The sequence below is a fragment of the Sinohyriopsis cumingii genome, chromosome 15, assembly GCF_028554795.1.
Source record: "Sinohyriopsis cumingii isolate HCF-2022 chromosome 15, ASM2855479v2, whole genome shotgun sequence".
In the NCBI taxonomy this organism is placed as follows: Eukaryota; Metazoa; Mollusca; class Bivalvia; order Unionida; family Unionidae; genus Sinohyriopsis; species Sinohyriopsis cumingii.
Genome location: NC_142975.1, coordinates 37,795,861 through 37,820,660, shown reverse-complemented (window position 1 = coordinate 37,820,660; position 24,800 = coordinate 37,795,861). Strand labels below are relative to the sequence as shown.

The 24,800-nt window shown below is 36.7% G+C and overlaps 1 protein-coding gene across 3 annotated transcripts in view; it reads right to left on the bottom strand.

Moving 5' to 3' along the window:
- Window positions 1-24,800, bottom strand: part of LOC149781629 (uncharacterized) — a 155,902-nt gene that overhangs the window by 109,048 nt on the left and 22,054 nt on the right. The window contains exon 1 of one of the 3 annotated variants that reach the window (XM_089935688.1): window positions 12,836-15,327. The exons of 1 other annotated variant lie outside the window; for it this stretch is intronic. In XM_089935688.1, the coding sequence (XP_089791814.1) occupies window positions 12,836-13,122 (287 nt within the window). In that variant the 5' untranslated portion in view covers window positions 13,123-15,327. Of the gene's footprint in view, window positions 1-12,835; window positions 15,328-24,800 lie in introns of those variants that run through there. One more of the 3 variants, XM_089935690.1, reaches the window with a different exon arrangement.

Here is a 24,800-nt window from a genome sequence, read left to right as displayed (position 1 = left end):
TATTTATTAATTGACTGATTCTAGCTTTATGCTTATCAACCTGACTCATACTAGCTTTATATTTATCAACTTGACTCATACTAGCTTTATATTTATTAACTTGACTGATTCTAGCTTTATATTTATCAACTTGACTCATAGTAGCTTTATATTTATCAACTTGATTCATAGTAGCTTTATATTTATTAATTGACTGATTCTAGCTTTATATTTATCAACTTGATTCATAGTAGCTTTATATTTATCAACTTGACTCATACTAGCTTTATATTTATTAACTTGACTGATTCTAGCTTTATATTTAACAACTTGACTCATAGTAGCTTTATATTTATCAACTTGATTCATAGTAGCTTAATATTTATCAACTTGACTCATACTAGCTTTATATTTATTAACTTGACTGACTCTAGCTTCATATTTATCAACTTGATTCATAGTAGCTTTATATTTATCAACTTGACTCGTACTAGCTTTTATATCTATCAACTTGACTCATATTAGCTGTATATTTATCAACTTAACTCATAACAGCTTTACATTAACTAACTTGAAACAAACTAGCTGTATATTTATCAACTCGACTCATACTAGCTTTATATTTACTGACTTGACTCATACTAACTGTATATTTATCAACTTCTCACACACCAACTCAGTGGCGACCGCTCCGATGGCCTAGTGGTTAGAGCGTCCGCCTTGGATGCGGGAGGTCGTGAGTTCGATCCCCGGCCGAGTCATACCAAAGACGTACAAAAATGGTACTAACAGCTGTCTCGCTTGGCACTCAGCATTAAAAGGTTAGTGTTAGGACTGGTCGGCCCGTTGGCAGGATAATGTGGCTGAGTGGGACATCATGTCACATGTCTGCGGCATGATGCCCCAATGCTAGACATCACTAAAAACTGCCACACTGCAGATATGGTAGCGATATGACTGAAAAATTGCTAAAGCTACGTTAAAAATCCAAATCACACACACACCCAACTCAGTGGCATACTAAAGATAGATGGCGGCCAGGGCGATGATGGTCTGAAGGGCCAGATTATAAGGCCCGAAGGGCCAAGGCCGGGGGAGAGTTCTTGAGAGTTGGCAAGTGGGTCCCACCAGTTAATGGGGTTGGGAGAGCATTGTGAGTGGGGCCCAGGGCGGAACCGTGGCCGCCAACGAGTTCATGCAAATTAATGCCATTTGGTGGCTGATTCCTGACATCTAAGTTCTATCATTCACATACGACAATCAAGTACCATTTTTTGCATATATGTCATTTCCACATTAGGCCTATAAGATTTACCTCAAACATATTACTGTTAAGCATGAAAAGAAACCATAAATATTAACAAAACATTCATTTATAGACTGTTTGTTTACAAAAATTGAATCACCCCAAACCCCTTCCCATAAATGAAACTACTAGTCTGACCGATTTGAAGATAGAACGTCTATGTTAACCAATTGGTATGAGGCACCGTAGACGACAAAAGCTGGTCCAATGAGAAAGTTGCAGTTGAAATTTCGATGTCGTATGTCGATAAATCCAATATCACGTGTTGGATCAAATTGCATGTCCTTAAAATTCCATTTTCTTGATGTAGACTTAAGATTTTATATGTTGAATTATACAGTGGTGGTTTGAAGTTCTATTTCCTGTGTCGACGTTATACAGTGTGTATTTTGAATTACACAGCGGTGGTTGAAATTTCAATATCTTATGTCGAGAATCCCTAATTCACACGTTGTATGTAACTTTTTGTGATGAAAGTTCCATCTCATATGGCGAGTATTTAGATTTCATCTGTTGAATTTCACAGCAACGAGAAGCAGTCTCATTGTTTAAAAAAGACGCGGTCCGTTCACGAGAACGACCTCTAGCGAAGAAATTCATAGGAATTCCCGACATGTGAATCATAACTTTCAAACTGTAAATGCATAAAATGTAATGGCGCCTCATGATTGAATACACGAATGATGTATGTTTATACTCTATGCTATTTTGAATTGTTAAAGTTGACACTGTGTAATGTTACTTTTAACACCAACACATCATTTCACCCTATAAAAATAAAAAGTCTAACAAGCACAAAAATACCCAACCACTCCTGTGTAATTCAAGCGATACAATCTAAAAGCTCAACATATGAAATTGAACTTTCAGCACAATCAATGCGATTCAACATGTTAAATTGAAACTATCGACTTATGACATTAACATTTCAATAGCCGCCGTGTAATTCAGAAGATACAATCTAAAAACTCGACATTGGACATGGAATTTTCAACCAGCGCTATGTAATTCAATAGACGAAATCTAAATACTCAACATATGAAATGGAACTTTCAACATAAACTCTTTGAACCAATACGTAAATTAGGAATTCTCTACATATGACATTGAAATTTCAACCACCGCCGTGTGATTCAAACGACACAATCTGAAACCTTGACATAGATAATATGACTTTCAACCACTACTGTTTAATTCAACAGATAAAATCTAAAATCTCGACTTTTGAAAATGTAACTTCACGGACAAGCATTTTCGATACAACCCGGGAAATTGGAATTCTGAACATATTAAAATTTCAATGGCAACGTTCTGATTAGACCAGCTTTTGTCCACTACGGCGCATCATAGATTTGTGCCCAGGCGATAGTATTGATCGATATTTGAACCCATCTCACTCGCTTTGATGCGAAAGAGGATTGGCGGGATCTTGCTGTGGGGGTGGGGGCGCCAGCAGTGAGTTTGCAAATTCTTGTCATACGGGTGCGTCATGTAATTTGCTGAAGGTCGCTATTCAAGAACAACATTTACAAACACAATTTTGGTCAATTTCGAAAAAACAATTGTCAGATGTTTTGGCGCCCCGAGACCTTTGGCACCAGCGCAAAAGCCCAGTCGTCCCCCCCCCCTTACTACGCTACTGCACCAGTTTCATATGCATCCACTTTATTTCCTGTGTTATAAAAATAATGTCCCTTGCATCTAAAATCTTTAGCATTTGTGGAACTTAGATGTCGAAATAAAGCGTTATTTCTTGAACTTCTTTCTATTCAACGAGAATTTTCAAGAATGGATATTGACGCCATATGTAACAATAAACAAGCGCGTGTACTCAGTGTCCAGATGATGTTAGGCTATCCGTCCGCGCAGTGAGTACAAACAAGTTTGGGACGATAGAATGCTATTTTCGAATTTGAGAACTCGTTTGTTTTGCGTCCACACAAAGCAATAGGTCAAACAATGACGTCATGGATGCGTCACGGAGGTGCCATATAAATTGGCGATTAAGAATCTAATTGAGATCGTCACCTTTAATTAAATATACATTAATTGTATGTCTTCTATTCAACAGCTCGTCAACCAAAGCAAACACAAAATCCGACACTTTTATAATCTACATATCAGCCTTTTAAAACCACAGGGGCTCGTATCGTTGCTTACAATTTACATGTCATACATGTACTATATATTATAACTACAAGGAAGGACACTTCTCTCCTTTCTCGAACGACCTATTTAATATAAAACGCTGATATTTCAAGATACTTTTCGCGTAGCGTAATAAATTTTGTACCGATGTTTAGCTCAGGCATTCGACTTTTTATGCGTACCCAAAGTTTGGTTTGCTTTCATACCTTTAAGGAATGCCAGACCATGTTCCCATGTTACTGTTTATCATGGCCATGATCTCGCCCGCTCAATATGCAAGAACAACGCGCTGAATAAAATACCGCCTTATCATAGGCCAACTGAAAATAAGTTATAAATAAATGCAGGACGTCATTTTCTTTTAACCAATGAGAGGACAGTATTCCATTCAGCGGGAACTCACTTCCATATTAAGCGGGCGCGATCATGGCCATGTCGAGCAGCAGCGTGGGAAAATGGTCTGGCATTCCTTAAAGGTATGATAGTAATCCAAATTTCGGATACGCATACACAGTCGAATGCCTTATCTAAACATCTGTACCAAATTTATTACTCTAAGCGAAATGTTGATTGAAACATCAGCGTTTATTCTTAAATAGGTCGGGCGAGAAAGGAGAGGTGTCCTCCCGTGTAATTATTGTATAGTGCATATATGACAGGTAAATTGTAAGCAACGATACAGGCCCCTGTGTTTCAAACCAGGTCGATTTCAAACTCAGTGTATGTGACACTCCATGTCTAAAGACTTCACTGCTAGGTTTGCCGCATATATGTAAAATATATCTGGATGAACGTGCAAAACAAATGCCATAAGAAATATTCCATGATAAGAAATTCACACACATGTTAAAATTGTGATACCATGTTTAACATATCATATTTAAAGAACGAATTTGCTCATATGAATTAAATTATCAAAGGTCGTATATGTATGTTAATTAAATTCGTTCTTTGTTTTACCTAATGTTAATATACATGTTTATACATCTTATATGAAATAGATGTCAAACATGTTCACTTTGTTTGTAAAACAGGTGTGGCAATTGTTACACAGAACCGGCCTTAGAGAAAGCCGAGCTAACGCTTGTATTGGACCATGGGCGACCGCGCCTATATAAGGGCGCCTTAGGTCACAGAAGCTATAAGGTCTGGCCAGCAGCTACCCTAGTGTGATATACATGCTCTGTCAAATGTTATGCGAATATTTATAACAGTTGGTTCCATTAAAGTTTTTTGGGGTGGAACAGCTTACGAAGAGAATTTTTACAAACTCAAGATAAAATTTCAGTATACATCTGCGTCTCTCCTGCATGTAAACGAATTTGTTCTTTTCCATGCACGTGCAAAGATAGGAAGTTGTTATTGACGCGAAAAACATGCAATACTGTAGTTTTACTATGCACATTCAACAAAAATGTGCTCAACAACTTTAATGTAAGACATAATCATAATGAGAGAGAGAGAGAGAGAGAGAGAGAGAGATTTTCACTGTCATTCACACTTTAAAACTGCATGCGTGAAAATGAGACATTCCCAGATATGGCGTATGTGTGTGTCTTAGGGACCTTGTTACCAAGCTGGGTCAAAGAGCGATCGTATGTCTTGATATATATCATTGCATCTTTCACAGAAAAAGTACTTCTCCAAATTAAGCTGATATTTATTTCCTTCGTAAATTGTCGACAGCCATAAATTAGTTTCAATGCTATTTTCTAAAGCAGTCCCTTCCTTAATATTTTTAATTTTATTTATGTCAAATGTGATGTTAATTAATTCACAATAGGTTTATACATGCCATGTAAATCGATTCATTTATTGCAATTTTGGCTTGCATTAGACGTGAGGTACATTATCGTCTTATATTACTTCCACGCCTAGATTGAATATATACATCATTCCATTTGATTACCTCATTTCTAAAAGCGCCATTACATGTTCGTATAGAAATAAAACACTATGAATACAAGGACTGTTTTGGGTCGAGTGCATGGTGGGGGGGGGGGGGGCATTTGTCACCCCTCCCCCCACTTCACCTCTAAAAATGTTTTGGCCTACATCCACAAAACCTAATAGCTGACCACTACATGCCCCCTCCCCCCAATTTAAAAAAAAAATAATTTTGCGGCGCTCCTGGTCGAGTGTACTTTTGGGGGATTCTTAAACGATATAGCTGAAAGTAGATACTGTGATAAACTGTAACTATTTGAATGATTTTATCCTCAGTCCATTTTGGATTTGGTTTTCCTTCGATTTTTAAAAGCGTTTCTTTCAAACAAGGGCGGGTCGTTCTCGATTAGAGAGGTAAACAGAATGTTGGACAACACAGTCAACCACTTCGGCTGTTAGTAATATACATACTTAGCCTCGCTTTTTCTGTTCATTATACGGCGATCTACTGCGACCAGACTATGTCTGGTAGTTTGTAATACAGACAAGAGAGACTACTAACAGTCATTCACATGGCTTATAACGCTATAGTCTGTTTCAAAATATACCTTTAGTTGACTCCCGATTCTACCAAAAAAAAAAAAAAAAAACAACAACTTTAAGCTCTCATTCCTGTACTGATAATATTTACATAGGAACTACAACAGGCTTGACGCTCGTATCCGGCATTGGAAAATATTTCGTTTACTCGGGTCTTATCCTTCATATTGCCATACTAGAGTCTATTTCCGCATCAGAAAACGTTCTCAAAATGAATCTCGGAAAATCTTGGGAATACATTTCAGCATGTTATTGGTTATAAATATTTAGTTTTGGAACAAATATAGTAGCAAAAAGGATTTTTTCGCAGTCAGAGACAAAGGTCTAAAAGGATAAAAACATAGCAAATTACCTACTCGAAAGAGTCAGATAGCGGTGTTTGGTTATTGTTGTTGTTGTTGTTTTGGGGTTTATCGCCATTTTTCAGCACAAGATAGGCTGTACATAGCGGCTAGTATAAATGGTGGAGGAAGAACCCGGTAAAACCCAGGAAAGAACCACCTACCCGCGGTGTTTGGTTGGTTTAATTTTAGTGATGCCATCAGTTCGAAATTATCAATATATTAAAGAGTTGAATTGATGGACCTATAAATAAAATCGTAGACATTTTAATTTAATTAATCAAGGTCAGAATGAGGAAACGTGAGATCTTTTACAGAACCCTTGTACGTTGGGCCTACTTTGATCTCGGATGAATAAGCATCATATTCAGTCTTTGACTGCATAATGTACTGTTTGTTCGCAACATGGAGCCTACATCAATTAACAGTAATTCTGAGATAATACAGCGTTCAGAAATTGTTGCAAGAAGCCTATCGCCAGTCCTCCATATTTCTACATAGTAATCAAGGGGATACAAAACTAACTGAAACAAATAACCCGTCCCAAGATTAAGGTCATTTCGGAAAGGTTGTGTTGTATGAATTATGTAACTATCATTTTCTACTTAAAAATGATTCGGATTACAGGTAAATAAATGCGTGTACTTCGATTTGTCTGGACATGAGTTTATTTAAAAAATAAAACATTGTATTAGCAATTGTTAAACTCTTAACTCAATGTGTTAATGTGTGAGGTATTTCAACCCTGAGTCGCGAATAATTCTTTTTTATTCTTCTAAACATGGGGAATTGAGTCAGGCCACAACTCGTGCGACAATTAGTGTTAAGTTATGGATTTTCTAATGTTCATAATATCCCCACGTAGATAAGCATTATTTAAAGGTAAAACGATACAGAAGAGCCTTTGTACGCGCACTACATATATTGTAAATAATACACCCTCTTGTCTATTTGAAAATCTCGTCAGACCCATTTGAATTAATTCATCTTTAGTCATCCTAGTTTGAAAGTGTATATTCCAGTCGTTTTCTCAACAAAACCTCACTGTGCTTTAAATCTTAAATGTTGGAGCGCTGTACAAAAGAGCACAACACCTTTGATTAAGAAAAGTTCATATTACAAGGAATGATCACATAACAGCTAAGACACGCACTGTCTCAACTGTTAATTGGTTTATTAATGTTTATGGCGTGTATGGCATTATCTTTACGTTAGGCTATCGTTTTGAATGGATTGTACCAGCAGCTACATATGTCAAACGTATATTGTGCAACTCTAGGCCCAAGATGCACTAAATCTATCAAATGTTCTCACCAATTTATGATTTTTTTTTACAAATATTTTTATTACTTGTCAGCTACACTTATTTTTGTTTGCGTACTATTCAATAGGTATCAAGAATTTAAAGTCAGGCATGGTAATTTATATTCATCTTAACAGAGAAACGATGATATTTTCTGGTTCATCTTTGAAGAATTTCATAACCATTAATTCAAGACCGCAAAGGTTCCTTGATGAAACAATTTAAAACTAAAATATTACTTCTTTTTCTACCAACTCTTCATCCGGTGTACCCCCCCCCCCAAAAAAAAGAAGAAAAAACAAGAAGAAAGAATCAAACACAAAACAAAATAAACAAAAAACAAACAAGAGTGACGTAGGTATCATAACAACAATACGTAAAGTTGTAATCTCTGGAATGTTTTAAATTAGATTTTCTTTATTAAATTGAGGTTAGATAACCCCCACCAAGTGCCTGACAATTACAGCAAGAAAAATGGATTTTCAAAGTACACGACTCATTGCAACAACGCTTATGATGAAAATAAATGACGGGTCTGTGTGGATGTTTATTGGATTTTACTGCTAAAAGACCACTACATGGTAGACTGTGTACATCAATGGGTAATTTGGACTGAAATGATCTGGATTAATATATGATGCCTTTCTTTCCATAGTAGGGGACACATAGTGGTGTGTGTGTGTGTGTGTGTGTGTGTAATTTAGAGTTTTAACGTAGCTTTAAAAATTTTCCAGTCATATCGCTATGATGTCTGCAGTGTGGCAGTTTAAAGTGACGTCTAGCACTGAGGCATCATGCCGCAGACAAGTAGCATGATGTTCCACCCAGTCACATTATCCTGACACCAGTCCGACCAGTCCTAACACTAACCTCTTAATGCTGAGCGCCTAGCGCGGAAGCTGTTAGTACCACTTTTAGAATTCTTTGGTTTGACTCGGCCGGGGTTCGAACCCACGACCTCTCACCATCCGGGGCGGACGCTGTTACCCCAAGGCCACCGGAACGGTCTGTGGAACCAGTCGTTAGCATATAAATGCACTGACACTGCAGGGGAAAGATGGTGATGCTTGTATCATTCGGAATCGATAGTATGGACAGAACGGTAATAACAAGCATATGCATGGCTGTACTTCCAAAAAAGGAAACAAATGTTCAATCCTCCACCAAAAGAAAATTACAGGCACTTTATATTTGCTAATGATCAAGAATTCGCTGTTTCCAGGCAACGGAGGTCGATTTGTCTTTTACGTCAGACCAGGGGTAGATATATATGTATTACGTTGTTGTTGTTGTTGTAGGGTTAACGCCATTTTTCAGCACAAGATAGGCTATACGTGGCGGCTGGTATCACTGGTGGAGGAAGAACTCGGGGAAAACCCGGAAAGAACCACCGACCCACGAGAAGCTACTGGCAAGCTTTCTCACATACCCACATTGGCCGAACCTGAGACTCGAACCCACGCAGACAGAGGCGAGATGGCAATGATCCGTAACGGTGAGCGCCTTAGACCACTCGGCCACTCGGGACCCCATATTATGATGTCAAACTCCCTATGTCGTATGCATATTATGATGTAAAACGCCCTATGTCGTAGACGTATATCACCGAATATTAAATCTGAAATATGCTCTCTCTCTCTCTCTGTCTCACTCTCTGTCTCTCTCTTCTCTCTCTCTCTCTCTCTCTCTCTCTCACACACACACACACACACACACACATATAATTGTTAAAATTTCTGGAACTAATACGTGTTTCAAGCAAAACACATATATTTGATGCAACATTTATATCGTCTTTTCCACCCCAAAACATTGTGATATAACCAAACGCTATAAAGTTTTAAAATTACACCCACGGCATCGAATGTTTGTCAAGTTAGAATGTCACATAATGGAAGTTTATCATTTGACTTATAGTGACAAGCTAGTGAACATAACAAAACAGTATAATCGTATAATTTGTTACCATGGCAATTTGAGGTCCTTTTGCGTCTATAAAAGCACACATACGATTAGACATAGTCTCTAATTTGCTAAAGTTATTATCCAAATATCGCAGTGCACATAACATGCAACCATTTGTTAAATTTGTTACCCAAATATTGCAGTACACATACTATACCATCTTTTTTTTTTTTTTACATTGGTTACACATATATTGCAATACACAAACAATACCGTCTTTTGTTACATTTGTTACCAAAATATTGCAATATACACAGTATACCGACTTTTGTTACAGTTGTTCCCCCAATATTGCAATACACAAACTATACAGACTTTTCTTACATTTGTTACACAAATATTGCAATACACAAACTATACCGTCTTTTGTTACATTTGTTACCCAAATATTGCAATACACAAACTATACCGTCTTTTCTTACATTTGTTACACAAGTATTGCAATACACAATCTATACCGTCTTTTGTTACATTTATTACCCAAATATTGCAACATACACGGTATACACACATAATCCCAGCATTTGTTACATTTGTTACCTAGTATTGCAATACACACAACGTTACACATACAATTTGTGACGTATTTTATTTTTTAAATCAGCTGTGGTAAGAAACAATATTTAAAGAGTTAAGCGTTCGGCACATTTGCATAAATGGCAAGTTCTTTTCTTTCATTGAAATGTGGGTAATGTAAGCAAAAATAGCCGTATATATGTGCATCGTACACTGGATAGTTATGTCCATAGTTTTTCCATAGGAGTCAAATTCTTGCTTATTGTCTGCAAAATAAATCGCTTCACTTGAACGTATCCTCATTCTTATGTTTAGAGCATGAACTCACTTGTTTCCAATTTATTCAAAATAAAGTTCAAAAACGGAAGAAAAAAAAATTCTTCTGCTTTTCCAGTTTATATTTGTGAGATAAGTTATCGAGTAAACCATTTTAGCTTACATTATATCGACTTTTGATTGTTAATATCAGAGATGATGTCTGTCTTAAATTATAGACTGAACAAAATTTGGTATACAAATGTACGAGTAAGTGTATCTCTCATATGCAAGATTAGTCAATAAGAAGAGTAAAGCCTACAGTTATGTTTAGACTGTTCCCTGATCTGTCAGTACATATGTTGGTGATTAAATCATTTATTCAAAAATACGTTACTTAAAATTTTTATTCTACTCCATTCAAAGTTTATATATTTGGGCAGAGAGTGATACAAACTTCTCACATTTTACAAAACACTTCCTTTTACACAGGTCCTGTTAGTCTTCACTAACTGAAACTACAGACGACAATTTGTTTATATGAGTTTTAATATAAATCACTAACAAGGGTCTGTAATGAATCTTCATGTAAATTCGGTATATTAATAATGTTGAAAAATGTGAAGCCGTTTTGTTGAGGATCGTGATGTGGTATTTTTTTAATTGTCTACGTAATGCTGGTAACATATGCCTCTCCAGTATCCAAACTTGAGACTCGGAATTCGTTTTAAAAAAAGCGTTTCAAAGACGTGGATGGGGCCAATTACTGTAGTGTACTTTACCGTATTTCACGTACTCGGTAGCGGGACTTGAACCGAACCGATTTAAATTATTCATTCATGAAGAATGAAAACTATCGTGAAACTCAAATAAACTTTACTTCATATTGCATCAGAATTTATAATGACGTCATCACTTAAGTTATCTTATCAGATACCACTACGTGGACTAGCTTGTTCATTTGAAAAGATGATTTACCAGTGTACATATCTCTGAAAATATGTAATTATGAAATTAACTGAACAGAATTTGACTTGAATGTATGTATTTGTGTTTAATTTTTTAAAGTTTTTATTTTATCTTCGTCTACTTGTGGTTTGCTTGTTTAGGTATGGTATGGATGTACTTGTGTGATTTACGTCTATATATATGGGTGATGGATTGTTAATAGTCACTGCCCTAACTCATCACTTTTTCTTTGTGTATATAAATACGATGAGGCCTATATGGTAGACTGGCTTATTATAACCTTATTCAATACTGTGCAAATAAAATGGAATTGAAAAATGACATCTACATGCAGACTAAGTTCCACGATGTTAAGCTCTTTATTTTCTTTCTTTTTAAATACAGTTAATGTTTGGATCTTTGATACGCATAGGAAACATTCATTGTACGTTGTATTTCATTTTACAATCATAAAAAATTATTTTGCTATTTTGATATAAGTGATGAAAATGCCACAAAACAACCAACAAAAAATCCCAAAACAACAACAACAACACCCTCCAGGAAACAAAATAAACCAAACCACAATAAAATATATATACCCCCGCCCCCCCAAAGGAATCAATGATCCTGATACATGCTCCTGACGATGTAGATAAATGGGCTAAATATAAGTGGACTAAAAGCAAAAATTAAACAATCAACAGTTTAGATGGATGACCCAATCTGTTGCCACAATATAATTCACCGATAGTAACGGATTCTCAGGCATGCAGGAAATAAAAAAGTATTTTGTTTTACCTCGGATCAATCATTTATGGGCTTTGTTTGAATTCGGAAATAGTTGCAAATACTTCTGTGGACGATATATAACTAATGTAGTAAAATTACACACACACAAAATTATATGAACAAGTCAATGAAATCTACACACTTCATTTTTTCCTCAGCTGACTACTACTTTTCTAATAAATTTTGATCCAATGGATACATAAACCGAACACGCCATATATGCCCACGGGCATCTGTCAGCTGACTACAGTCTTTCTAATACATTTTGATGCAGTGAATACACAAACCCAAGCTCTGTCCACATTCTCCTATCAGCTGACCACACTCGTTATAATAAATTTTGATGGAAGGGTACATAAAGCGAACACGTCAGTAATGCCTGCATACTTTTAATTCCTCTCTCTCTCCCGACTACAGTTATTTCAATACGTTTTGACGTGTAGCTGCATATTTTCGAGTCCTATTTCGACATGTATTCCATTTAAACCGGTTTGTAGGCTTAATTTTGGCTATAAAGTGTCAAATATCTGCATGCATAGCCTTTCACACACTCCTTTTTAAATTCACTCGTATTATATATACATCGTCTTATACATCATTACAAAGTACAACATTAAAATCTACTATAATAGGAATCTAGTGTAAGGATCCACATGTGAAAACCAAAACTAATACGATTCCTTATCGAGCATCAAAATAGTACAAAAAACTCTATCCATTTTCTCGGTAGTTCCTTTTAGGAATGGTTGCATTCAGATTGATATTTTGATATGCATAAAAAATATATATACTTACGCTTGTTTCCTTTCTTCAAATAAGATTTGCTCTTTCATTGATGTTCTTGATATTGCTCTGGTACTTTGTCCCCAGGGTATGGGAGCGGAGGCAGGTCTGATATAGCTTCCTCGGGGAAGGATAGCTGAGTGAGGTCGAGATTTCAGTCTGTGTACACGGTCCTCCATAGCTGTTCTCAAGATATGTATGCGATCAGTCGCATGGTCAATTTTGCAATCCATTTTTGGGATTTTACCATTTGTGCCGATTCCAGTAGTAGGTCTCGAACGCACTGTTAAATTACTCATTTTACTTGTTGAGATTTAACTTTTTAAAAGTAAGACACTAGCATCAAGAAAATCGAAACCTCATTACATGTTGCAGGTTACAGAATAGTTTGCAACAGTATCAAACTGCTTTTTGTAACGATCCATGTTCTCTTACATGTCTAAAATTGTCACGTGAATCACTTGAAGTAAAGACGAAAGACACAAACGAAATAAAGGACGTGTGATACACGCTATCCCCTTTCTACAGCTTCAACAAATTGGTTAACATGTAGACAACTCACAGGGAGTTCATTTGTTGAAATAGGAACAAGGTTTCAAGGGCCGAGGTGGGGGTGGGAGCGGTATGTTTTGATTTGTCTACCATCAAACTAAATCATTTTCTTTTCTGTAAGTACATCAATAACATAAACATTGAACCAGAAGGAATGGGCTATATCTCATACACGAAGATTCATGTATTAACTATATAAAATGAATGAGGAAATTTTGGTATAAAAAATGACGAAAATATAAGAGAGAATTCTATCGTTGCAAAAGTTTCATGTCAACCTCAATCATTTTAAATCTCCTGTTATCTTTTGCTATATTTTGATGTCATTGTTCTTTGATTATTATACAGAAACACAAAATATAACGCAAGACTTTAAAGCGCTTGAGTTTAGTACCTACTTCGCAATGCAATGTTTGCATCGCTTTATTTTACGTTTCAAGCACTTTATACTTTATGTAAAATTCTGTACATTTATTCCAACCAGAATTAATAAATTCAGTTTCACTTTTGTCTACAATCCACAAGAGTATATCATTGTTTAGAACCATGCGGCTTAAAATCTAGTGAAAAATGAAAACTTCCTCACGTGCAGATGCTCGTTTCCATTGAATACTCAATGTGTATCCGTTATCGAATTTGAACAATCCATAAATTAACTTGCTGTGTTCGACGTATAGTACCTCTTATAAATTTTAAACACATTTATTGGCTTTGGCGTTGTTGTCTCAAGAAGCCGTTATAAATTTTGCTTGATTCAATTTTTCCTAACCCGTTTTAACATAAATACCTTGATGTGCTTTTACAAGGCTCGTTTTAATCACTGAAATGTACTACGTTGTACCGGATATTTTATTATTGTTTTTTGTCAGAATGTCAGAGATGAAAAATCACGATTGTTCGATATCGTATAACGCCATGTTTGGCTATATCCTTCATTCCACCCGACTGACTTTGTTTAAAATTGCCGTCAATAATAGTTTCAGTTTCAATTTTTCATCAGAAATGAGCAGATCATAAGCAATTACAAGTATATCATAGTTTGTATTGATTAAAAATGCAGGATTGGAGATGAATTTGAATTAAGAAAACGAGATACGGTCTTACGTAAGTGTGATGATGCTTTCCAACTTGTTGCATACACTGTACACTATTGCTAGATCCTAGTTTTATTTCAATCTGCGTTCCGAAATCCCGTAGAAATAGTTCTGACAGGTCCAGTAATGAAAGAGAATACGAATTTTGACCGTTAAAATTCAGTGTTGTCACGAAACTAATTATGCTATATACTCAGTGGTTCGTTCCGTACCATTCGTCTTAAATACTATTCACTGTATACAAGGAGCTGAAAGCAAGCCAATACAATTTTGTACAAGGATACCGTAAATTCTCCGTGAAATGAATAGTATCAGCTTCGCCCTTCGGGATAAATTTATTGGTAATTGTTCATAAAATCGACCATGGGCCACAAGAGATTATAATTACTAGATTTCCGCGAAGAAAACCAGCACCCTCACCCCCAAACCAGGTCCACATTACTTGCCCATTGTATCCATGAATATGAAGACAATAAGGCCTTTCTTTCGTGCTCTCACAGTTTAACGAATGCTCTGGAAATTTTGCAGTCCTCAATCTGAAAGTCACCGACCTTTTCCGCGCGTGCTAGAAACGGAGCGTGTTCATCTTTTTACTGAAAGAGACGATGATCTCAGATCAACTGTACGCTTTCCATTTTGAACCTAGATAAATCACGACGGAATCTTCAAGTTTGCAATGATGCTGTTTTCCATGAACTAATTATAACGCATGCCTAAATACGATAACCTGCTAAAATAACTCTATATAGACAGGCTTCAGAAAACTCGAAATTAACTCCAGGCTTAACAGAAGAGAAACAACCTCACATATTGGCAACACAGACACGACATCAGTGATACGCCATTGTTCGCTAGTGTATGGCATCTTCGACACCTACGCTTAAATAGACTAGATCATTGGTATATACACAAGATTAATTTCAACAATAAAACATTTTATCATTGATAGGTAGATGGTAAATTCTTGTCGAGTCACGTTTTATAAAAGGAAGTTTTACTTTGTATGACGTATTGATTTTCCACCACCTCAGTTCTAACTTGAGGGAAATAATTTTGTCTTATAGAAAGATGAATAACACGCGCCTATTTAGCAATTGTTGGCCATTTAGTTTGTAGCGCACCTTACCGTAATACCACAAATGCTTGTTAAATCAGCATGCAGCCCACGTGAGTCAACAATTGCCTCTTACTATAGGATATTGTCTGAACAGATTCAGGTAACATCTGACATCTAGACTTTTTATCACTACTACATGTGACAAGTTGGATTCAAGACATGTTGTTATTGTTGTTGTTGTAGGGTTTAACGCCATTTTTCAGCACAAGATAGGCTATACATGGCGGCCAGTATTAATGGTGGAGGAAGAACCCGGAAAAACCCCGGAAAGAACCACCGACCCACGAGAAGCTACTGGCAAGCTTTCTCACATAACCACATTAGCCGAATCCGAGACTCGAACCGATGCAGACAGAGGTGAGATGTCAGTGATCCGTAACGGTGAGCGCTTTAGACCACTCGGCCACTCGGGGCCCCTGGATTCAAGACATAGATTAGTGTCCGATAGCCCAACAGTGGACACATGTACCTCTTTGTTTACTTAAATGTGACTGGCAAATCTTCTTATATAGTTTGTGTGTGATGCCAATAAAAAGTGTGAGAATCCCATTGTATGTGCTCAAAACGTATTTGGCATTGTTTAGTGACTGACATATAAACCGTGACAAGATGTCATGATCATGTTTTTATATTATGCAGTCATCCTTTAACAGTGCCACTTACATATATTACTGAGGTGATCTGGCTATGCTTGTTACCGCCGCAGCGCCGAAGTTTTACAAATACATTTTTGTTGGTTTCAAACTTGACATTTAGGCTTGTTTCATGAGGATTATATATATATATATATATATATATATATATATATATATATATATATATATATATATATATATATATATATATATATATATATATACGCTTATGTCATGATGCTCTTGGACGAATTCGAACACGTGTACATATTAATGAGACCATCTCATTATGCTTAGTTGAGCTTGGACTGTATTTCTTTACAGATTTTGATAAAGCTTGATATGTCTATTTATTAAATGCGATTCTATAACCAGTTCGTGTATGAATACTATCACTGCATCTTAATGATTTGACATGTCGTCGTATTGTTGAAGAATTTACCACTAGAAGTAGCTTTTTTTGACGGGTAGTGAAGCTTAAGGTTACATTATTATAAAGCCTGTAATGTGACCGTACTGCCTTAAACATGAAGACATATTTTTAAATGATCAAGTTATAACTGAGTGTGAGATATGTACTTAATGATCTGATCTGACACTCGAATAGTTGAACCTGATACAATGAAATATAACATATAACTTGGGAGAGCTTGATCAACACTTGATTATATTAGAAATATCTCAAACGAATGCAGCAAGTAGTCATATCTGAACATGACTGTGTCCGTCCAGATGTCTAATTTGCGTATTGTGTCAGGAGGCTGGACACTTTTCGGTCTGCTTCCTGAACAACAAAAAGCCTGCCGGGCAAAATTTCTTACAATGGCTCTGCCTAACCAGGTATTTATTGTGTGATTCTAACATAAAGCAATAACCTAATTGGCTTGAGTTATCACTTTGTAGTCTATATTTATATACAGGTTACATTCGAACTTTTATATAGACTGAATTCATTAAGATTCCGGATGAAACAATTCTAAGCGACATGTATGCTTATCGACGAGGATTTTTGCTTTTGTTATTGTTATTGTTGTTGTGGGGTTTAACGCCATTTTTCAGCACACGATAGGCTATACATGTCGGCCAGTATTAACGGTGGAGGACGAACCCGGGAAAACCCTGGAAAGAAGCGCCGACCCACGGGAAGCCACTGGCAAGCTTACTCACATGCCAACTTTGGCCGAATCCAAGACTCGAACCCACGCAGACAGAGGTAATATCGACAAGGAGATGCGACAACTGATTCGTCAGTATTATTACCACTCTAGCTGCAGCATTTCTAAACGGATTTTTGACTGTACTTGGTTTGTAAGTCAAATAATATCGTTGACATCCAGAAATAATTTGTGCTGCATTCGAGACTTGGACGATGAGGTGTGTTGGAGCGATTTTCCGTCTATCACTTTTCTGCGTGACGAAATTCGTCCAGGATACATGTGCATTACTTGTCTTCGGTTAAATAACCATTCGAAATACCGCCAGGCCGAATTTGCTGTGAAGGCTCAGGTGGTGAGAGAGACAAGTTCTTCACCCCATTTAGACCCTGTCTTCACGATCATTACATCTGTCAGAGAGTTACGAACTCAGAGGATAATTATATAAACATTGGTCTGAACATGTTTCATACAGCATCTTATGGCGTGACTTGCGGTGTTACTTCACAACCAGGAAAAAGTCTATCTGCTGTTAAAATTTATCGCTAGATCAAAATCTCTTCGTCGCTTAAGAATACATTTCTGTGGCTGGATACAAGATTGGAAAACACTAAGCCATGATGACAAGAAGTTCGTTAGGAGTGGTTACCTAATCGGATGTCCTCGGACATGTTCGAATGACATATTTGGTCAAGATGTTGTGAAATGACTAATGTTTTCTGCCTCATTGCGATCACAATGCTTATCTCAAGAACACGTGTGGCATTGTCTGCAGTATATCCCTCATTATATTTTAGTTAATATTTAGTTGTCATATTATTGTAATTATAGTCATTACTTTTCAATCGATAATTTATACAGTTCCAATACTGACGGAAAGGCAAAACATACAAGTCTCCTGGAATAGATGTCTGGTAATAAACAAATGTGTTCAGTACTTTGTAGGATTATGGACACTGTCCATCCCAAGACAGTCTTGATCAGGAAACCTCTCAATCGGAGTCAAGTTTTAAAATAAGTTATAAATAAAAGGGTTTACATATATTAAATGTCTAGATTCGGCACGTGAACCCAAAATTAGATGAACTCTACCTACTCTATTCAATGCCCCTCCTATTTACATTCTAGGATTCTGCGACAAAAAATCTTAATAATAATACTAATGATCACACATAGTCCATTGACTGTTTCTGTGGAACAGAAAGACAAAGCATCAGATGGAATAGATAACATCATCCGAGTTGCAAGCAATTTCCAAATTCGCTATTTTCTTGGCTTTAGATGAATCATCTACTACATCTAACTCTACCTCAGGTCTCAATGGTGATGGGTGATCTCAATGATGATGGGTGATATCAATGATGATGAGTGATCTCAATGATGATGGGTGATCTCAATGATGAATGGCGATCTCAATGATGATGGGTGAACTCAATGATGATGGGTGATCTCGATGATGGGGTGATCTCATTGATGATGGGTGATTTCAATGGTGATGGGTGATCTCAATGATGATGGGTGATCTCAATGATGATGGGTGATATCAACGATGATGGGTGATCTCAATGATGATGGGTGATATCAACGATGATGGGTGATCTCAATGATGATGGAGATATCAACGATGATGGGTGATCTCAATGACGATGGGTGATCTCAATGATGATGGGTGAACTCAATGATGATGGGTGATCTCAATGATGATGAGTTATCTCAATGGTGATGGGTGATCCCCATGATGATGGGTGATCTCAATGACGATAAGTGATCTTAATGATGATGGGTGATCTCAGTGATGATGGGTGATCTCAGTGATGATGGGTGATCTCAAAGATGATGGCTGTTATCAATGATGATGGGTTATCTCAATGATGATGGGTGAACTTAATGATGATGAGTGATCTCAATGATGATGGGTTCTCAATGATGATGTGGTGATCTCAAATGATGATGGGTGATCTCAATGATGATGGGTTATTTCAATGATGATGGTTGATATCAATGATGATGTGTGATCTCAGCGATGGTGGGTGATCTCAGTGACGATGGGTGATCTCAATGATGATGGGTTATTTCAATGATGATGGGTGATCTCAATGATGATGGGTGAGGTGATCTCAATGATGATGAGTGATCTCAATGATGATGGGGTGATCTCACTGACGATGGGTGATATCAATGGTGATGGGTGATATCAACGATGATGGGTGCTCTCGATGATGATGGGTGATCTCAATGATGACGATGGGTGATCTCAAACATGATGGGTGATCTCAATGAAGATGGGTGATCTCAATGATGATGGTGATCTCAGTGATGATGGGTGATCTCAGTGATGATGGGTGATTTCAATGACGATGAGTGATCTCAGTGATGATGGGCTATCTCAATGATGATGGCTGACATCAATGATGATGGGTCAACTCAATGATGATGGGTGATCTTAATGATGATGAGTGATCTCAATGATGATGGGGTGGTATCAATGACGATGGGTGATCTCAAAGATGATGGGTGATCTCAATGATGATGAATGATCTCGGTGATGATGGGGTGATCTCAATGATGATGGGTGATCTCAATGATGATGAGTGATCTCAATGATGATGGGTGATCTCAATGATGATGGGTGATATCAACGATGATGGGTGATCTCGATGATGATGGGTGATCTCAATGATGATGGGTGATCTCAATGATGATGGGTTATCTCAATGATGATAGTGATCTCAATGTTGATGGTTGATCTCAATGATGATAAGTGATCTCAATGATGATGGGTGATTTCAATGATCATCGATAATCTCAGTGATAATGTGTTATCTGAATGACGATGAGTGATCTCAGTGATGATGGGTTATCTCAGTGATGATGGTTGATATCAATGATGATGGGTTATCTCAATGATGATGGGTGATCTTAATGATGATGAGTGATCTCAATTACGGTGGATTCTCAATGATGATGGGGTGATCTTAAATGATGATCGGTAATCTCAATGATGATAGGTTATTTGAATGATGATGGTTGATATCAATGATGATGTGTGATCTCAGTGATGATGAGTGAGGTGATCTCAATGATGATGGGTGATCTCAATGACGATGAGTGATCTCAGTGATGATAGGTTATCTCAATGATGATGGTTGATATCAATGATGATGGGTTATCTCAATGATGATGGGTGATCTCAATGATGATGGGTGATATCAACGATGATTGGTGATCTCGATGATGATGGGTGATCTCAATGATGATGAATGATCTCAGTGATGATGGGGTGATCTCAATGATGATGGGTGATCTCAATGATGATGGGTGATCTCAGTGATGATGGGTGATATCAACGATGATGGGTGATCTCGATGATGATGGGTGATCTCAATGATGATGGGTGATCTCAATGATGATGGGTTATCTCAATGATGATGGTGATCTCAATGATGATGGCTGATCTCAATGATGATAAGTGATCTCAATGATGATGGGTGATCTCAATGATCATGGGTAATCTCAGTGATGATGGGTTATCTCAGTGATGATGGTTGATATCAATGATGATGGGTTATCTCAATGATGATGGGTGATCTTAATGATGATGAGTGATCTCAATTATGGTGGATTCTCAATGATGATGGGGTGATCTTAAATGATGATGAGTAATCTCAATGATGATGGGTTATTTGAATGATGATGGTTGATATCAATGATGATGTGTGATCTCAGTGATGATGGGTGTGGTGATCTCAATGATGATGGGTGATCTCAATGATGATGAGTGATCTCAATGATGATGGGTGATATCAATGGTGATGGGTGATCTCAGTGATGATGGGTGATCTCAATGATGATGGGTGATCTCAAAGATGATGGGTGATCTCAATGATGATGGGTGATCTCAATGATGATGGTGATCTCAGTGATGAAGGGTGATCTCAGTGATGATGGGTGATCTCAATGATGATGGGTGATCTCAATGACGATGAGTGATCTCAGTGATGATGGGTTATCTCAATGATGATGGTTGATATCAATGATGATGGTTTATCTTAATGATGATGGGAGATCTTAATGATGATGAGTGATCTCAATGATGATGGGTGATCTTAATGATGATGGGTGATCTCAGTGATGATGGGTGATCTCAATAATGATGAGGTGATCTCAGATAATGATGGTTGATCTCAATAATGATGGGTTATCTCAATGATGATGGTTGATATTAATGATGATGAATGATCTCAATGATGAATGGTGATCTCAATGATGATGGGTGATCTCAATGGTGATGGGTGATCTCAGTGATGATCAGTGATCGGCAAAGTAAATGTAACGATATTCTACAAAAAATATATAATCTCACCCAAACGATACAATTCCCTTCTAAAGTAACGAACGAGAGAATAATGCAGCCTGATTGGCTTAACTCTGAAATTAGAGTAGCCATGGACATGTGTGATTTCTGTCAGAGACAGCATGACAAATAAAGCAACAAATACAGAGGAATTTAGTAAGACAATCGCAAAACACCGTTGCAACTTCAGAACATTCTGCCGTATCTCAACCGTTTATTCACTCATTAAATGTTTTGCAGAGTTTAAAATTCAATCTTTTATATCATTACAGATCACTTACATATGTGTTCCTGGTGATATTGATATTTTCGAAAACTTGACGGCACCTGTTACGTGTTTCGGCCCTAATAAACAGTAACAAAGAGAAAGTGAAGACAACAAGCATTTTATATTTAATAAATAATTTATTTCCCTGAAAAAATAATATAAAATTGAGGAAAAGAACTTACTGTTTTAAGAATCAAATCCAAAATTCTTCCAAGAATAATCCAAGAATTATTTAGTTATTAGTCCTAATAATACAATTTTGTAATGAAATTTGAGTTCGAGTCCCGACCAAAATCCTAAATGGAAGGTGATGATGTATGCTTTAGCTAGTATAGAGCTGGTGTGTCTACAGTTCTTTGTTATTCCATAGAAAACAATATTCCTGTGTTTGAATTCCGAATAAAATTTAAATAAATGTCTTTGTCCAAGAATTCTGCATGATCACTCAAATATTTCCAGGAAAAAATAGTTAATAATTCCAAAAACAAATTTTCGACATAACTGGTCACAACAAAACGAACACCTTGACATCAAGTGTTTAAAATCCCGACTGACTGAATTCTCTATAGACAAAGGTATAAGACCTGAATGCTGCGCAAAACAGATGCCCAGATGAGGGTCAACTCTCCGGTAAAACCAGAATTTCTACTACACCGTAGAAGCTATTTACGTCCAAAGTCACGTGGTCCCAGTCTGCCTTGATTTCACTATTATCAATCCCACATTGCGAATGAATAATAAAAAAGAAGTTGTTTACTTGATTCTCAATCAAGGTCAGGAACTAGGTCAGCATAAGGATACAAAGTTCTATTTTTAGGCGTTTTCGTCAAAACAGTCAGGTCAAACTAATTTCTGGAAAATATCAAATTCCAGTAAACAAAATTACATTATTTTAACACGTAATAACATTTAAAAGAAACTTACAAACAACTAAATTAAATCAAATATAAATTAAATCAAATATAAATTAAATCAAATATACATAACACACCAAAGGAGTAGGAATAGATGAAATCTCACATAAAACTCCTCAAAGCAACAGCTCACCTAACTCCTTCAGTTGCTAGTTTGATAAATATAATTATTGTTAAGGGAATCTTTCCAACTAATCTTAAATAAGCCAATGTGTTCCCGGTCTTTAAACCAGGTAATAGATCGTCAGCAAACACTTATCGACCTATTTCAATTTTATCAACCTTATCTAAAATTTGTGTAAAACGTATCGCCCTTCCTTAGCGCCAATTTCTAATGAAATGTAATATTTTAACTCAAATCAGGCTGCAGATAAATGTCATCCATATCAAACTGCCCTGACAGCTCCAGTGGCCTAGTGGTTAGAACGTTCGCCTCGGATGCGGGAGGTCTCGGGTTCGAACCCTGGCCTAGTCATTCCAAAGACTTATAAAAATGTTACTAACATCTGCCTTTCTTGACGCTCAGCATTAAGAGGCTAGTGTTAGGAATGATCAGCCAGGTTTTAGGACAATGTGACTGTGTGGGATATGATCATTCATGTCTGAGGCATGATGCCCCAGTGATAGACATCACTTTAAACTGCCACACTGCAGAAATCGTAGCGTTAAAATTCCAACACACACACACACACACACACAGATACACAGACACAGACGCGCGCACACACGCACACACACTGCCTTAAAAAAAATCAGGTGATACATAGCTAGCAGCTATAGCTGAAGGAAAATTAATCGGACCAATTTATTTCCGATTTTAAACAAGAATTTGATTAAGAGCATGGAATGCCTCACTTCATAGTGGATCGTGGAGAAAGTCAAGGTATTCAAACGCGTTTGATTTAGTTGGTCATAGAAAAATTCAAGACATCAACAACAAAAAATTCAGTGACAATTCTCTTGCTTGGTGTAGTTCTTACCAGACAAGAATGCAATAGTGTGTTTATGTGATTAATGCGAGATCTTCGTTTCAATTCGTCCAAACTGGGGTCCCTCAAGGCTGTATTATTGGCCCTTTGAACTTTTTCCTTTTCAAGTTATTTGTTTACATCTTCATATGAAAGTCACTGAAAATAGTGTTTCCGCAAAAGACTCGACATGCCATGAGTGATACAATCCGTCCCAATCATAAACAAAAATATCTATGGCAATTCGATGAAGGCAAATAATATATAAGTCATAGGGTATCAACATATTTGTAAATGAAACTAAGCTAAATAACATAGAATCAAAACTCTTAGGTGCTAATGACAGGCATTTTCGTGGGGAAATCAAATAAAGGTTATGTGTTCTGAGGCATACTCCAAACTAGCCAAATTAAACAGATACTCTTCGTCTGTTTGAAACTCTATACACGAATACATAATGCTTGTGCATGATTATGGTTGCACGTAATGGTGAATTGCAAAGAAACTAGTCGTAATTAGAGATAATTAAACTTCAGAAACGACTCTCTAAAACTATAACAATTAAAGACTATCACTCCTGACATATATTCCATAATTAAACAAAAAAGAACTTTGAAACAGTTTTGACATATCTTTTCCTAACAGTAACCGCATTATATCAATAATCTTCTCGTATCATCCATCCTACTGTATATTTCCAATCTTCATTTCTTTTCACGACCATGTACAAAACATTTACATATTCCGCAAATGTCTGTGGCATATCTTACCTAATAACATCAAACAAACAGCAACACTCTCTTCTTTTACGAACGTGTTTCACAATTTTCTTTGTCCTGGTTATGCCATGGTTTAACCCATTTCAGACACCTAACTTGGATAACACTAAAACCGTATTTGAGACACCTAATTTGGATAACA